General features: G+C 34.2%; 1 protein-coding gene across 5 annotated transcripts in view; it reads left to right on the forward strand.

Annotated features, from left to right (window-relative positions):
- Positions 1–16,133, forward strand: part of NEK7 (NIMA related kinase 7) — a 160,717-nt gene that overhangs the window by 138,161 nt on the left and 6,423 nt on the right. For 4 of the 5 annotated variants that reach the window (XM_004476343.4, XM_058274922.1, XM_058274923.1 and 1 more), the window contains one exon: positions 1,816–1,929. In XM_004476343.4, the coding sequence (XP_004476400.1) occupies positions 1,816–1,929 (114 nt within the window). Of the gene's footprint in view, positions 1–1,815; positions 1,930–3,388; positions 3,476–16,133 lie in introns of those variants that run through there. The other variant, XM_058274925.2, reaches the window with a different exon arrangement.

A 16,133-nucleotide genomic window follows, 5' to 3' on the forward strand; every position in this document is an offset into this window, starting at 1 on the left:
CAGAATACTAATCAGGAAAGTCAGACCCTGGAGGTCAGGGAGCAAGTCAATCATTCTAGCGATCGTCTCAGTGTGGAGGATCAAATTAGCCTGAAAAATTCAGCTGCTGGGAGGAGAGGGCGAGCAGCTGTCAGGGGCAGCATCGAGATGCACTAATGAACCAGATGAATAGTGCAAAAGCTTGAAAATAAAAACAGGACAGTTGACATTTTTCATCTGTCAAAGCAGGAGATGCATGAAAATATACTATTCCCATTTAACTCCTTAGGGGACGTTCAGGATTTTTTTTTTAACACTTTGCTGTATTGAGACAAAAAAATGCTGTAATGAACACCTAGCATATGATAATGAATATATGTACATTTACTTAGGGTTTATGCAAACATGGAGAGTACAATTTAGTGTATTTTCTAAAAAGGCATTTTAATATTTATTTTATCATAAAGTGTCCCACATTTTAACCAAGAAAGACGATCACCATTGCAGTTCCTCTTTTAGAGACTTCCTCTCAGGTGCAGTATTTTATATGTTTAGGGACATTCAAATTGTGTTTTACTTCTTCTCTTCATGTGTAGCAGCTCTTCCTAATGTTGTTTTATACAGGTTTATGTAAAATGTAGGCTAGGTAAAAATTTGTTGAGCTGCTTTCCAGGTCTGCTTACCAATCCTGTCCCCTCCTGGTCAAGGCTCTGAAGGAGTTAAAGCTCTGTCTGGAGCACCAGAAGACAGATGAGAGCCATTTTCAGCTTGTCCTGTCCCCACTGAAGCTCACTGAGTAGCACAGCATGGACTAGCGTGTTTCACACACACTCTGCCTGTCTGGGGAATGTACACATTGTCCTTCCAAAATCAAACTTATTAGCACATGTAGAAAAGGGTGACTGACTTTGGGGCACCCTCAGTCTTCGTGTTGTATTCTTGCTGCTGCGGTTCAAAGATTTAGAAGCTTTTGAACAGGATGTGAACATTTTAAATTGAATTTTTAGTTTGTAACCCTGCTTACCACAGTACTTGCTTGCACTTTAAATGTCAAGTTAGAACATTGTCTTAAAATAAATTTAAATTCAATAATGTCCTTTTCTTAAGGTTGTTCATTCTTTACGTCATGTTTTTCTGCATAAAAATCCCATTTGGAGGCCCTGAAGTAGCAACTATGCTCCTGATAGAGCTTTCTCTAATATATTTGGTGCTTTGGGACATTATAAAAAAAAAAAAAGGGTTCTAATTATAAAATGATTTGGGGATCAGTTATTTTATTCAAATTGAGAAGACTTTTTTTTCCCTCAGAATAAGCTTTCTTTCCTGAAACTATTATATAAGATAAAATGCTATGAACTCTATTCCTTAAACTATTACTAGTTTATAATTTAGGGTGGTTTTTTTCACTTTTTAAATTTATATAATTTAGTTTAAACTTCATTTCCATGTTGTTATATTTTGACCATTACCAGACCGAGCTGTACCTTGTTATATCTGTTTAGTCGTGAGGTAGTCTTGTTTTTATGACATCGTATTTATAGAGAATTTTAAATTATTATATGTTCTTAAGTGTCATGTACTGCATATGCATATAAAGAAACAAGTATAGCCTTAACTATTTCTCTATTTTAGGAAATTTTTTAAGTATTGGAAAAAAAAATTTTGAAGTAAGAGTTTATAACTTACTAAATAATTCTCAGAAAGGAATATTCATAAAAATCAAATTACCTAGAAAAGTTTACTTAAAGTATTATTTTGTACCCCAGAGTAATATATTTGATGAAATCACTTTAAAGTTACAATGTAACTATATCATTTATTGGGGGCATTTTACAGATGGCTGCATTACAGAGTCCTTTCTATGGTGACAAAATGAATTTATACTCTCTGTGTAAGAAGATAGAACAGTGTGACTACCCACCTCTTCCTTCAGATCACTATTCAGAGGAAGTAAGTAGTTTTTCAGTCCATGTGTTCATCTGTTGTTCATTTTGCTAATAACATTTGCATTTTATTAAGAATTTTTACTTTGTCCAGAAATGCTAATGGATGGTATAGGTGGCAGAAATAACACATTTCTTCCTGTTTTCATTCTCTTGGAGACTTGCTGTTTAAAGAGTTGACTCTGCAATTCATAAGATGGAATGGAACACAACACAGCATGTGGTGTAAAATTGGCCACTTCCTAGGTGTGATAAGAATAGTAGCTGACTTTATAGTACTCTGAACACAGCAAAGGGCAGAATTAATGCTCAAACCCAGGCTCTAATTAATCAACATGTCGGGTGGCTCCTCTTAATAGGGCTAACTCCTCATTCTCACAATCTGAGACCAACTAATAATTGTAACTTTCTTTTTTTCTGGCAGAACGTGTTTCCTGTCCATTGAACATACATCTTTTCCATGTCTTTCAACCATATCATTTGAGTGTTACCCTCCCTTCTTTGATGAAACCTGCCTTATCACCACCTCACAGCTGCAGTCAAATTCCTTTAGAGAATTGTTTTGAGGTTTATTTTAGACACACTAAAAAGTCTGTTGGATGGGATTGAAAATTTGGGAAGACTCTCCCTTAGTAAGATTTAAATCTGAATCCATGCTTGCTTTGGTAACCCATGGAAATTAGTTGTTTAGGCTCTGCCCAACATCGAGTTTTTCACTGAACAAAACATCTCCCACTTTGGCATAAATCGTCATGGTTTTACCAATATTTAAGGAGGACATATGCAGAATAGCATTGTCCCAGGTCAACTGAAAAGTGTTCACACACCTCTTTTTGGAAAACTCATCAGGGATCTTTCTACACAGAGAAAACACTATCTTGAGTTAGGACATCTGACCTTCTCATGAGCAAAAGTGTCTTTTTGCCCAAGAAGTACAGAAGGGAGCAAAAAACCAAATATAAAACAAGTATAAAGTTCACTTATTAGGTAATCTTGTTAATTTTTCTGTTGTGAAATGAATAGCAGTCAATTTTAGTTTTATGTAAGGAAAATTGTGTCAGTATAATTTGAATAATAAATATCTCTAAAGAATTTTTATCACATAGAAAGCATTTGTGTTCCTAGAATATATTAATTACCTTTTTCTTCTAGGTAGTTTGATAATGATAATCAGTGATGCCCAGTTTTTTTTAAAATAGCATTTCATTTAGATAATTAAATAAACTCCTATAAGGCAGTGCTGATAATTTATAAGAATTATCATTATTTGATGTTAATGCTATTACTTTGTTAGCCATTTTTAATTACTATTTTTAGTATAGAATATAAATATGGCATTTCACAAAACCAACTTCAGAACTATAGGCCTGGAAATACAGTAGGGTGTGAACAATAATGCAAAATGATATCAAAAATGTCAGGGGCCGTTCTTTGTTGTGTCATTCATGCTGTCTTCTTTTTTCCAGGAAGCACATGAATATTTCACATATCTGCATCCTCATCCCCTATTCTTCTTGACTAATTTTCAGACTGTCTGAATTTGCATTTCACATGGTAGCTGATTAGGAGATGCCGAGTGCAGCAGTGAAGCCTCAGCAGGCGGTTACCATGGTGACCTTCAGCAGGATTTTAATGATGATACCACTAGTGGTTCGTTGAAGTCGGCCTGCCTGCAGGGCTACTTCACTGCAGCTAAGTGTGAAGTCGGATATGTGGATTCTCAGCCAAGGGGCAAATATCAAAGTCTGGCCCAGATAGAAGGTCTTAGAGTTGGGAAAGGAAAATAGATTCCACTTTTTACTTTACTCTATATGGTTCCCAGTTTTGAAAAGAGATATAAAGCAAAACATGTATTTTGTACTTTCCAAAAAAGAGTACAATTCCTCATAATGGTAAAATCTGTTGTTATGCCCTGATGAAGTAGAAAGCTTTAATATCTAGGTAAACATGGACAATAATTTTTACTAAAGGAATGAAATATAAAAAGTAGATTATACATAATGTTACTTTAATCTGTTTAGTAATAGAAGAGTTCTCAGGAAAAGAGCTTTGAAATGCAGATATGCGAATAAATACTTTTATTCCTTAAGTAGGAACTTTATGAAATAATTATTTAGAATTTTTTAGCAAAAAAACAAATAGATTTGATGCTGCTATACTTTAATGATATCTTAAATATTTCTTTATATAGTAATCTCTTTATATCTATTAAAAATCCAAATTGCAATTGAATTTATTAGCATGGCAAATAAATGAAAGGTAAAGTACAGATAAAGTTTCTAAACAGTGAACCTTTTAAATTAAAAGACTAGTTATTAAGTGTCAGTTTTATAGCTAAACCTGTATCAAACTCTGTAGTTCTTTGAAAAATAAGAGTTTTAAGGAAATTAATTTCCTTCCAAAAGTACATTTAGGAGCTTAGAAAATTGTTTTAGCTACTGATAAATCTTGAGGCTACTGCCCAAAGAGGATTTGAAGGGAACATTTCATGAGAATACTAGGTATGCCAGCCAACCAGCCCTAATTGATAGAAATCTTTAAGGAACCTACAAGATTTATTTCTAGACATAGTCATTCCATTTAGAAGAACTCAGAATTTAAAAGTTTGGGATTCGGGGGAGTGTTTTACGTTATACGCTAAAGGATAGAGGCAGTTAAGCATTAAAATAAAAAATGAAAAGTAGTATCTTTTAGAAAAATAGGCCTGTATGTCAAATCTTCAGAATTATCTTGCTATAATTATGTGCAAACGGTTAGTGTTCCAGGTTGAAATACCTCAGCTACACTTGGATGGTACTAGGAAATATATGTATTGTTGCTTACTAAAATGTTTTTGTGTATGACAGTTGTTTTTTTTTTAATTTGGTGTTTAATATTCTCTTCTTTTCCGGTAATGATCTAATCCATGGATCAGTAGGGAATAACTTAACAACAAAAGTCTTTTGAGATAAAGGGATAGATATTTTCTTTTAAATATATCTTAGTTTAAATTAGGTTTGGTATTACTGGTAACCTTGAAATTAATATCAGTGAAGCAAACATTTATTGAACATTTACTATGTATGCGGAGTTATGATTCAAGAGTCCCCTCATCATCTGACCAGGACTTATCTCTCACAGTTTATTAATTACATACCTCTCCCTTCTTCCTCTCCTAAATCTACCAGTGCAAGTTCCCTGCATTTTCATGTTTAGTAGATGTAATTTCCTCTTTCTGAAATACCCCTTCCCCTGTTTTTTATCAGGCAAATTCATTCTCTTCATTTAAAACATAGCTTAGACATCATCTCCTGCATAAAGTTTTCTCTGATCACCTTTCTTCTGTCCCCAAACCTCCCTCTCCTTGGCAAATCACACATGTGGCTCCCCCACCAGACTGTCAAGCTCCTGCTTCTAAAGAGCAATAACTCTGCTTTTTATCTGTGTATATCCAGGGCCTGACTCATTAAAAGGGGTTTGTGGGGTTAGTAATTGTTTGATTGATTGATTGAGGGAGTGAGGGAGTGAAGGGGTAAGATTGAAGGAATAAAGAAAAAGAATGAATGAACCAATAAATGACAATTGAATGAATGAGAGAAACTCCTCTGTAGAACCATCTAATGAAACAGAAAATTACTCAAAAGACAGGCCAGAAGATATGATTGCTTTCTTTTATTGATATTACTTTCTATGTGATTTATCTCATTCTTATTTCATAAGGAAGCAACTTCATCTCTGAATTGTCCAGTGTCTCTTTACTGGGAAAGAAGACAAATAGATTTTCCCCCTCAGTTTCAGTATGTAATTTCTTTAAGAGATACTGGAGTGACCATCAAAATTATGTATCTTTACTATTTTTCACTAAGTTATCTCATTAGACTCTAAGTAAAAAATATAGAAACTTACATTGATAATTATTTGGAAAATTATAAAATATGACTATGCCATGTTCTTTTTAACGTGTATATTTTGTTAAAATCTGAACATTAACATCATGTAGACTGCCGACCTCATCTCTTTATTACTTTTTATTTATTTTTGAAAATTCCTAGTCTAAATAGGAAGACACAAGAAAACTTGAGTAGAATTGTACCTCAGTGGTTGCTTTAAACAGATTTCTCTTCAGTTTAGGTTTGAGCAGATAGGTTTGGAAGAAAGTTCTGAAAAGTCAGTACAGAGTTTGCAGGTGAACGTTAAAGAAATAGGAGTAAAGGTGATACTGGTTTGAGAAAAGTAGATTAGGGTAGAGAGGAATTAAATTGAAGACTTAAAAACAATGTTTGGTATGAAAAAGAAATTTAAGAATCTTTGAGACATTGGGGAGATAGTCAAAACTTTTTAAATGAAGTAGACTATAATTATAGAGTGTTGAACTGATTGCTATAGCAGACATTCATCTGTCCAGTAATAATTTTTCATTTGTTGTAAATAAAGACTTTTGTAGGGTACAGTATTTGTGACTCTTCTAAATATATTTTTGGAGATGTGCTAGTTTGGTTGTCTTTTTACTCCTTTGTATAGGTGAAGGAATAAAAACATACTTTTGGAATTAGGATTATCAATCCCAAAATACAGTTTTCACACTATTTAATGTCTCTCTTGTCTCTGTTAAATTTCTGTTTGTTTTGTGGCTTTAAACCTGCAGCCCAGGTTAAATAGAAAAATATTTTTTAATTAAAATCATTAAATGGGACTACTTCTCAAGTATAAGATTATCCTTTGAAGTATCAACATAAGAAGTCATATTCAATCAAATAATTAATGGACAATGAATGAAATTTCATAAATTTTCATCTCATAAATGGGAATAAGTTTTTTTATGCATTAACTTCCCTACCTTTTTTTTTTTTTTGTCTTCCTTTCTTAGTTGAACATTGCCCTCCTTCTCGGGGAATTTTTTTCCTTCCTTTTTGGCTTTTCCTGGAATAGTTTACCTGTGCAGCCTGACCACATCTTCCCTGCTGCTTCACTCTAATGCATAAGAATTCCCAGTGTCATTTTCATTGTTTTTGAGACAAGAAAAGTCCTGCATTTTCAAGAGTATTTAAAAACTAATACAAAGATTAAAAAAAGCATTACCTTTATTGTGCTCAATTATGTATGAATAACAAAATTAAATTTTAATTGCGCTAAACTGATTTCAGACAATTACAGGCTATTGTAGAGCATAAATATTATATATTTATATGACTTAATATAATTATAATAGTGCATTTTTTTCAACTCTTGAAAATTGCTGTTTTCTTTAATCCATTTTGCAACTTTGCCATTAAAGAAAGAAGGATGATGGCAGTATTCCCATTTTACATATGAGCAAATAAAGACCCAGATAGTAGTAGAGCAAATACAAGACTCTAGGATGCCTCTGCCTTGCTGGCATGCCACTGCTTTTGCTATGAGTCCACACTGCCTGTAGTAAACTCTCAGGTATTTTTTGAGTGAGCATTTCATGATTTCTACCTTTAGCCTTATCAGTTCCATTTTTCAATTACCTGTTCTTACCCTTTCACCCACCATGTTTATCTCAAATCTCCTTCCTTTGAGGTCCACCACATTAGAGGTCAGAAGCATCACCGACATTTGCTCAAAATACTCTGCTGGCTTGTGATGACTCAAGGGCCATGTAACCCTAAAAGAAAAAGTGAGAATACTATTTGCTGAAGGGGAGGAGTTGTTTGTACATGTTAGAGTATGTAAAAATGACTGCATATGTTTCAAAGAGGATATTAAACCAGAAATGTTGGAATTTTTCATAATTTTGCCAATATTTTATTTTCCAAATCGTTACCATTTAAAAAGGAAAATACTAAACTCTTTAAGTAATATAACTGAATTTTCTACCTGACTTTTATATATAATATGTTTTTATAAAATTCAAAATATCTGTAAAGAAGCTTTTAAGGAAGTTGAGCCAGTAACAAAAACATGACCTTCATTTTGGCTCATAAAAAAGCTACTTTTATGTAAATAAGAGAAAAACAGGTGTCAGGTAGAGATTCTTTTGTTTTGTTTTTGAAGTTAAGCTAAGTTTATAAAAATTTTTTATTCATCTGAGCAGGCTAATATTTCTATTTTATGGTTGCTAGAATTGCATGTTTTAGTAAAATAGTATAAGTTCCCTGGAATTATCAGAAATGAACCAATGTTGTTTAAATTGGTGCTGGAAGATTCTTTGTAAGACATTGTCCAAGGGATATTTAAATAAGGACATTATATTAGATGCACAAGTAATGTTGTGAGACATATATATTTTTTTCAGTCCCTGTAATTAGTAATTAAATGCTAAGGAACATGAGAATATTTTACTTGAAAATGTAGAAGGAAGTATGTAATAATAAATGTGATATATGCCTGTCCAATTATTTATTCACATTAACTTATCATTGAGTGTTATCTCAAACTACAAACATTTTTTACTTTTCTTCCTAAAATTGGTTTTAGTAAGTTTGATATTTTCTTCATTTATATTAATAGCAACAATTAATCATCTTACTAAAGTTGCAAAAAAACCACAAACAGATCTTTAAGCTTTGAATGTTCCATTTTTGTTTTAAATATATATTTAAACAGGCCCTTTGTTCACCTATGCTTTTGAAGTGACACTGGGGACTTGCTCCTTGAAGACATGAATCAAAAATTGTGCCCTATATTTCACATGTCCTGTGGGATCCCTATAAAACCATGTAACTTTTCTGTAAGTCTTTCACAGTTTTCAGAAGACACTGAATAATCTTAGTTGTGAAAAAGAGACATTACATTACCTCATATCTGTATAAGATTAGTTTCTTTTCCCTTTTCTCTTTACCTCCCAAGTCAATCACTAGTGACACTTTGGTGTACAAGTCGGATACACCTAATCATTTTGTATAAATATCTAAAGCTCTGAAATATAGTGTACTTTAATGTATTAGACCCACTTCAGGGATGTTAAAATGTGTCCTTGGGTAGATGGAAATTGGGTATATCTGGGAGGCTGATATAACATAATTGGTCTCTGAGGGATTAAGATGGGGGTGAAAAAGAAATGATATCAATAGCACCAGTCTTTATTATTCTATTGAGAATTGTGTTAGTGACCTAAAGCTATAATGCACAAAGAGCCCTATTGTTATTACCTGTACGTGACTGAACTTGATACGTAATTGGGTTATCACCCTGACAACAATGACTATTAATACACTCTTCTTTTTAATATTTCTGGTATCAACATACTTGTTTTGATATTTCTTTAGAAATATGTGGATCAAAATATATTAATATTTTCTCCACTTTTTAAAAAACAAACATTCATTAATTTCCATGTGGTTTGTGATTTTATAATCCTTTAGAAACATCTTATAGAGAATCCATTTCATTTTTACTCTCTGTGCTTGTTCTCATTTAATGTTTCTGTGTTGCTTTATAAATTTCTATTAAATATCTGAATTAAACATGTTTATTTCTTTTCTGATTTTATGCAGACTTTTGTATATTCAGACCTTTATTTTTGCCTTAATTCTCATATTAAAGTTTTTTTAAAATCAAAGAAGTATACACATTTTTATTAATATATGTGAAATAATAATAACTACATGAAGTTGTAGAGAAGACATAAGCCATGAAATGTTTTTCTAAGTGATATTAGAAATTGGGGTCATCTTATAGGAGTATATATATTTATATATAATTCTTAAAGTTATTATATGAACATATGTTTTCCTTGAACATAGTACTTAGAATCACCACAAAATCTTAAATGCATATTAGAAATTTTTAAAGGAACTTACTTTTTTCCAGATGCCTGTAGGAAATTTTTTTTTAAATATGAGAGTACCATTGAGGAAGATCTCTTAAGATTTTGATTATTTAATATCTGACTTTCTGAGAGAAAACTTAGAGGCATTTTTTGATGATTTGTGAAGTCACTATGTAGGTTTATTATCTGGTATAATGAAATTTTTCCATGTTAAAGTCCAAATACAGTTTGTTTGGAGAGAGTTACTGTTACTTTAATGAATGAGTCAGATTAGAAATAACAATAAAATTGCTACAGTAGTCATAGTACTAATCTGAAGATTTGTGTGTCATCACTTAAGTAAGTATTTCTTTCTCATGGAGAAAGTATGCCTGTATTTCATCCCTAGTTTTGCAGAGCCCTAGTGAAAAGTTTTGGTTTGTTTTTTTGATCTGTGTTAGCCCATGAAATATCAGGGCAGATTCATTAATTTAGAAATCACATGAACCAATATTAGAGACAGATACCATTCTTTTGAGAATCAAATAACCTAACAACCGTCTGTGCCTATCTTTGTGCAGAGATGGCTGTGGTTGACCTTCAGGCCAAGTTAGGAAACCTTGGGCAGAATGTCATAGTAGTTAGGAGCTTGGGCTCAGGCCTCTGGAGCTAGGCTGCTTCAGTTCAAACTAGGCTCTGCCCCTTACTGCTTTGATGACTTTGGGAAAGTCACTTCTGTAAAATATAGGTAGTAATAGGACCCACCCCCAAAAAGTTGTTATAAAGACTGAATAAGTTAAATCATGTAAACATGCATGGAATGATGCCTAATTTATGTAAGTATTCAGTGAAAATTAGCTTTTAGGAAATGGTATTCTGTCTGTTCTGGTACTAGGACTAGCATTTAGTTAAAGTCCCAAAGTTATCTCATAGAACATAGAGATGTTTTGTGACCAGAAAATGTTCAGAGGACTGTCTTTCCAGGTGTCCATCAGAGTTTGAGAAAAACTAACAAATGCTTACATGGACATCTAAGTAACATGGCCTTAGATGTGTTCTCCAGCTGCAGAAAACGCTCCCCTGAATAATGAAGTGAATCAACTGTTATGTGCAGTATTTAATACATTTAAAAAGTTGGAGATTATCTGGCAAAAGCAAGGGTTTTTATCTTCCTCTTCTTAATGAATTTTTTACAAATTTATTGAATATCACTCATACATAAACAATAAATGTGTAGTAATAGTTGTGAACTTATAAAACAAACATATATAACATCCTACAGGACTCTCGTAACTCACCCTACCACCAATATCTTGCATTGTTGTTAAACCGTTTTAACTAATGATTAAAGAGCCTTGTCAAAATATTACTACTAACCAAAATATTTTCCCCCAACTCAACCTATTATTATTATTATCTTTATATCTCATTTATATACAAACATACATAAACAACAAGTGTATAGTAAGAGTTGTGAACTTACAAAGCAAAAGTGCATAGGATCATACAGGGGTCCCATACATCAACCCTCCACCAACACCTTCCTTTGTCATGAGACGTTTGTTTCAACTTAATGAATTTTAATCCCTTTCCACTGTCTTTTAATGGTATTCCTGGTTTATAATATGTAGGTGGCTGTTATATCCTTCTATTAATTATGGCAGGGTTACAAATAACTGTACCAACTAAAAGTAATCTTCTACTTTTGTATACATTAAAAGAAGGAGGAGTGGATGTGGCTCAAGGGACTGAGCTTCCCCCTCCCACATGGGAGGTGTCCCGGTGCCGCCTAAAAAATAACAAAAAGCAAACAAGCAAAAGCAAATGAAAAAACTCAGGAAAGCTGATGTGACTCAGTGATTGAGCACTGGCTTCTCACATACGAGGTTCCAGGTCCCAACCCCCAGTACCTAAAAAAAAAAAAAAGAAGAAGGGATGAAATGTGACCTTGTTTATGTATCTTAAATTGTCATCTGGTCTGACAAGAGATTATTCCTTCTTATCCTGTATGGGTCCATATGAATTTGCATTTTTAAACCAAATTATTTAAGTTAAAGGTGAAACAATTAGTACATAGCTGATCCTAACCTAACAGTAAGTTATTTGTTGGATTTTTTTTCCTTTCTACACCTAAGACTTTTGCCACTGATTTTTTTTTCCTCCGCCAAATTGACAGACCTGTTTAGATGTCTGTTTAGAATAACCAATAATTATCTCATATATATCAAGTAAAAATACACCATATTAAGAGTACAGGCCTGTGTAAATCTCCCTTCATATAATATAATGTACAGTCAACCTTTTTGGAAAAAAGATTTGAGGTCACTTAAAACAAAAGACAGGACTCCATGTTCTTAAAAGTAGAAATAGAAGTACAAATTCAGAACAAAGGAGAGAAGAGTATGTAATGACCAACTGAGTTGGCTGTGGTTGAGCTTCTCATTTGGTTCTTGCTTCCTTTCCGTCATGGCACAAAGGGAAACATAGTCAGCAACTTCTTTCTGTTTTTAAGGAGGAAACATACCAAGTTCCTCAGTGGAGTTCCTCCTACTAAATTCTGAAAGAAATATCTCATATATGGATCTGTGAGTAATGTATCAGACAGTGTCTTCAACAGCATGTTTACAATGAATACCTAGGTGATGTTTGATACAAGCCAAAATCAAGCCTTAAGGCACAATATTGGAAAACTGACTTGGTAGCAGAATAAACTAAGGTGCTCCAAGGATGCAAACTTCTGGTGCTCTAATTTGATTAAAGGGTAGAACTTAGATTATCCAAAGGAGTAAAGAGCCCTTACAGGTTCTTCCCTAAATTTTCATTATCTTGGCAAGAGTTTGATAGGAGCCATGTGGCACATAGTTCAAGGTTGTATACTCTTTGTCAAGGGCCTGAAGTAATGGAATTCTATTCCACTGATTTGCTTAAGAAGGGAAAATAAGCAGCAGGACAAGCTGATACCCTTAATAAAAGTTGAGGCATCTCACCACTGTGTTCACAAGATGGAAGTCAGATCACATTCTTACTGGCAGACTAAGATAACTGAGATGTTATTTTCTCCACTCAGTTATGAGCATCTTTGTAACTGATATTTCCTGTTAATATCTAGTAATGGATCTCTCCTGATGAGGACTCAAATAAAACCTTAAAGTGAAATTCTGTAATAGTGGTAATGATTTGATATTCAACCAGATAGTATTACTGAATAGTTTTCATGCAAAGCTATATTAGGCATTGTATTTGTCAGCTAAAGGAGTGCTGATAAAAAATACCAGAAATTGGTTGGTTTTTATGAAGGGTATTTATTTGGGGTAGAAGCTTACAGTTACCAGGCCATAAAGCATAAGTTACTTCCCTCACCGAGGTCAGTTGCCACATGTTGGAGCAAGATGGCTGCCAGTGTCTGCCAGGGTTCAGGCTTCCTGCGTTCCTCTCTTCCCAGAGTTCATTTCTCTCTGGGCACAGCGCATCTGTTTTCTCCACAGGGGAAGCTGTAGACTATCAGGCAAATGGCTTGTTTCTCTTCCCGGGGCCTTCTCTCTTTCCTCATGACCTAGCTGCCCTATGTGCTTACTTCCCAGGGTCTCTAGCTCAAGACTCCAGCAGCAAAACTCCAACTCTGTCCTTTGCCATGTCTTTTATCTGTGAACCCCAACCCACCAAGCGACGGGGACTCAACACCCTACTGATGTGGCCTAATTAAAGCCATAATCATATTTTAATCACATTCACATAAGACCTGTCCCCTATCTATTTTTGGAATTCATGAACCAAAACAAACTGCTACAGGCATCATGAGGAATTCAGACGTAAGCAAGTGCTTAATAATGACAAAGCAGGAAAAGCCCTGCAGTGACAATCAGGTGACTTGGGATCCAGTTCAAGCTCCACTGCCATTTTTTTAATTGGCTCTTAATTTCTTTATCTGCAAAATGAGATTGTTGTGGGGTGTTACATTGCTTTAAAAATAAATGTGAAAAATAAGAGGATATGGAAAAGTTCCCAAAATGTTAAATGCTATATAAATCTGGAATATTTTATTCTTGTAATCCAGGGTGATACTACCCTTAAGCGAGACCAAATTAACACGAGTATTTTTTAAATGTATTTTTAATTTATTTTTAAAAGATACATAGATCATACAAAATGTTACATTAAAAAAATATAGGGGATTCATATGCCCCACTCCCCACACCCTCCACTTTTCCCACATCAGCAACCTCTTTCATTAGTGTGGCACATTCATTGCAATTGATGAACACATATTGGAGCACTGCTACCAGCATGGATTATAGTTTACATTGTAGTTTACTCTCTTCCCCACTCAATTCTGTAGGTTATGGCAGGATATATAATGACCTGCATCTGTCCCTGCAATATTATTCAGGACAACTCCAAGTTCCGAAAATGCCCCTATATTATACCTCTTTTTCCCTCTGCCTGCCTTTAGCAACTATAGTAGCCACTGTCTCTACATCAATGGTATCATTTCTTCCATTGCTAGAATCACAATACTTCTATAGTAAAATACCAGTAAGTCCATTCTAGTCCATATTCCATATTTTATTCCCCAGTCCTGAGGATTCTGGGATCGTGATGCCCATTCAACCTCTTAATTGAGAGGGGGCTTCGATTCCACATGGCTGACGAATGGGACTCTACTGCTTGCAGTTGTAGATTCTCTCATTTCCTTGGTGTGGTAGTTGTTCATCCTCATCTCCTTGTATTAAGAGAATCATACAATTCAAAATTATGTTGAGCATAGGTAACAACTTTTCACTTGAGCCATTTCCTTTAACTTCTTCAGCTAGATATGGGTAGAGTCACAGAAATTATTTAACATATACAAATACACAATTCAGTTTTCTAGGTACAGATCCAAAATTAAATAAAAAATGATTTCAAATTTTTGTCTATATATCAGTATGTGAATATCTCAAATGTACTACCTTCAAAACTCAAAGTGTTCCTTTTATACACTCAAGGTTACTCCTCCTTCTGTGTTACCCACTTGTGTTAATGGTAACATTCTCCTTTCAGATACCCAGGTGAAAAATTCTCACGAACAGTATTTCTTGCTGAAATCTTACAGGAACTTAATTGAACATTCTGTTGGCATTGCTCTTCTTTCATGCCATCTTAGACCATACCAAGGATATATGTACTGAAGCACAGCTCTAATGTTCTCTTTTTCCCTGCTTTAATATGATTTCCTGTTGTCTGTTCCTGTTCTAAACTTAACTTTTATTTGGCCTCAGTTTATCTTAATTTCAACCTTATTGCTCCTCAGTCATTCAGAAGTACTTGTCATTGCTTTCATGCACTTTATACATTCTTTGGTTCAGCACCTTGTTCGTTCTTTTACCTTGGCTTAGAATACTTTCCACCACTTTTATATATTAAAATCCTGTTCATGCTTCAGATTTCAGTTCAGATGCTACCCCCACAAAACCATCCCTTCCACCCTTCGCCCGAAGTTACCCATTCATGCTTTATAATCTAGTGAGGGAAGATCAAATCAACAAAGAAATAAATGAGTGCTTTCATTCATTCAGCAAGCAAATGAGCACTTATTGTTTACCTGCTATCCACCCTCAAGATTCTGCACTTTAGTAAATGAACACAGACGTTAAATGAATAAAATGTTTTAAGTACTTTAATAAAAGTATATGAAGGGTACAGTGCAGGCCAAATCCAAAATAATAAGTTCTACAGGGCAATAGGGTATTTAAGAAGGCGTTAGAGAATAGATATGCAGCAAGATAATTAGATAGTCCAGAGATGGAATTGAGAGTTAAAAAAAAAAAATTCTGATGTTAGAAGAAAGATGATGAGATAGCTCAAATATAGATAGGTTTGAAACTGTTGGGGCAGAATATTGAGGAAGCTAAGCCTAATCTTTTTTATTTTTCTCTGTGAAGTAGGAGGGCAGGTCATGGGTGAGAGGGAGTTGGGGAGGACAGAGCCTTCAGAGTAGTAAAGTTCACCACTAGTCATTGTGGGAAACTGAGCTCAGCAGGTATGATGTATGGGTTGTAGAACAACTTTTAAGGACCTTTTGCAGTTAGAACCCATGAATCTGGTGACATCAGATGACATGTCTGAGATTTTCTCCAGCAGCCCATAACACCCTGGGTATGGGAAGAAAGAAAAAGCATTTTGAGGGCAAGTATAGTAAAAAGACAAGGGACCATTTATTAATGGTGCTGGCAAATAAGTGGTTGAAGGATTGCCTTGTGAGGTCTAAGTTGGAAATGAATGACATAAATCCAAAAGTAGGTAATTTACCAAGAGGAAAGGAATTAGAATTGTTGTCAGTCAAATCCAAGTACAACCATACTGAAAGGAAGGTAGGAGAGACCTGGAAGGATAACCTTGTACTTAACATTTCTTATATGAAACAGGGCATAAGGAACAGGTTCTACCCTTGGGAAGCAGAGACTCAAGTAGAATGAGAGTGAATATTAAGGCCAGGTCAGCAAGAAACTTTGGATTTACAATATTGTATTGATCATCCA

The sequence above is a fragment of the Dasypus novemcinctus genome, chromosome 13, assembly GCF_030445035.2.
Source record: "Dasypus novemcinctus isolate mDasNov1 chromosome 13, mDasNov1.1.hap2, whole genome shotgun sequence".
NCBI lineage: Eukaryota > Metazoa > Chordata > Mammalia > Cingulata > Dasypodidae > Dasypus > Dasypus novemcinctus.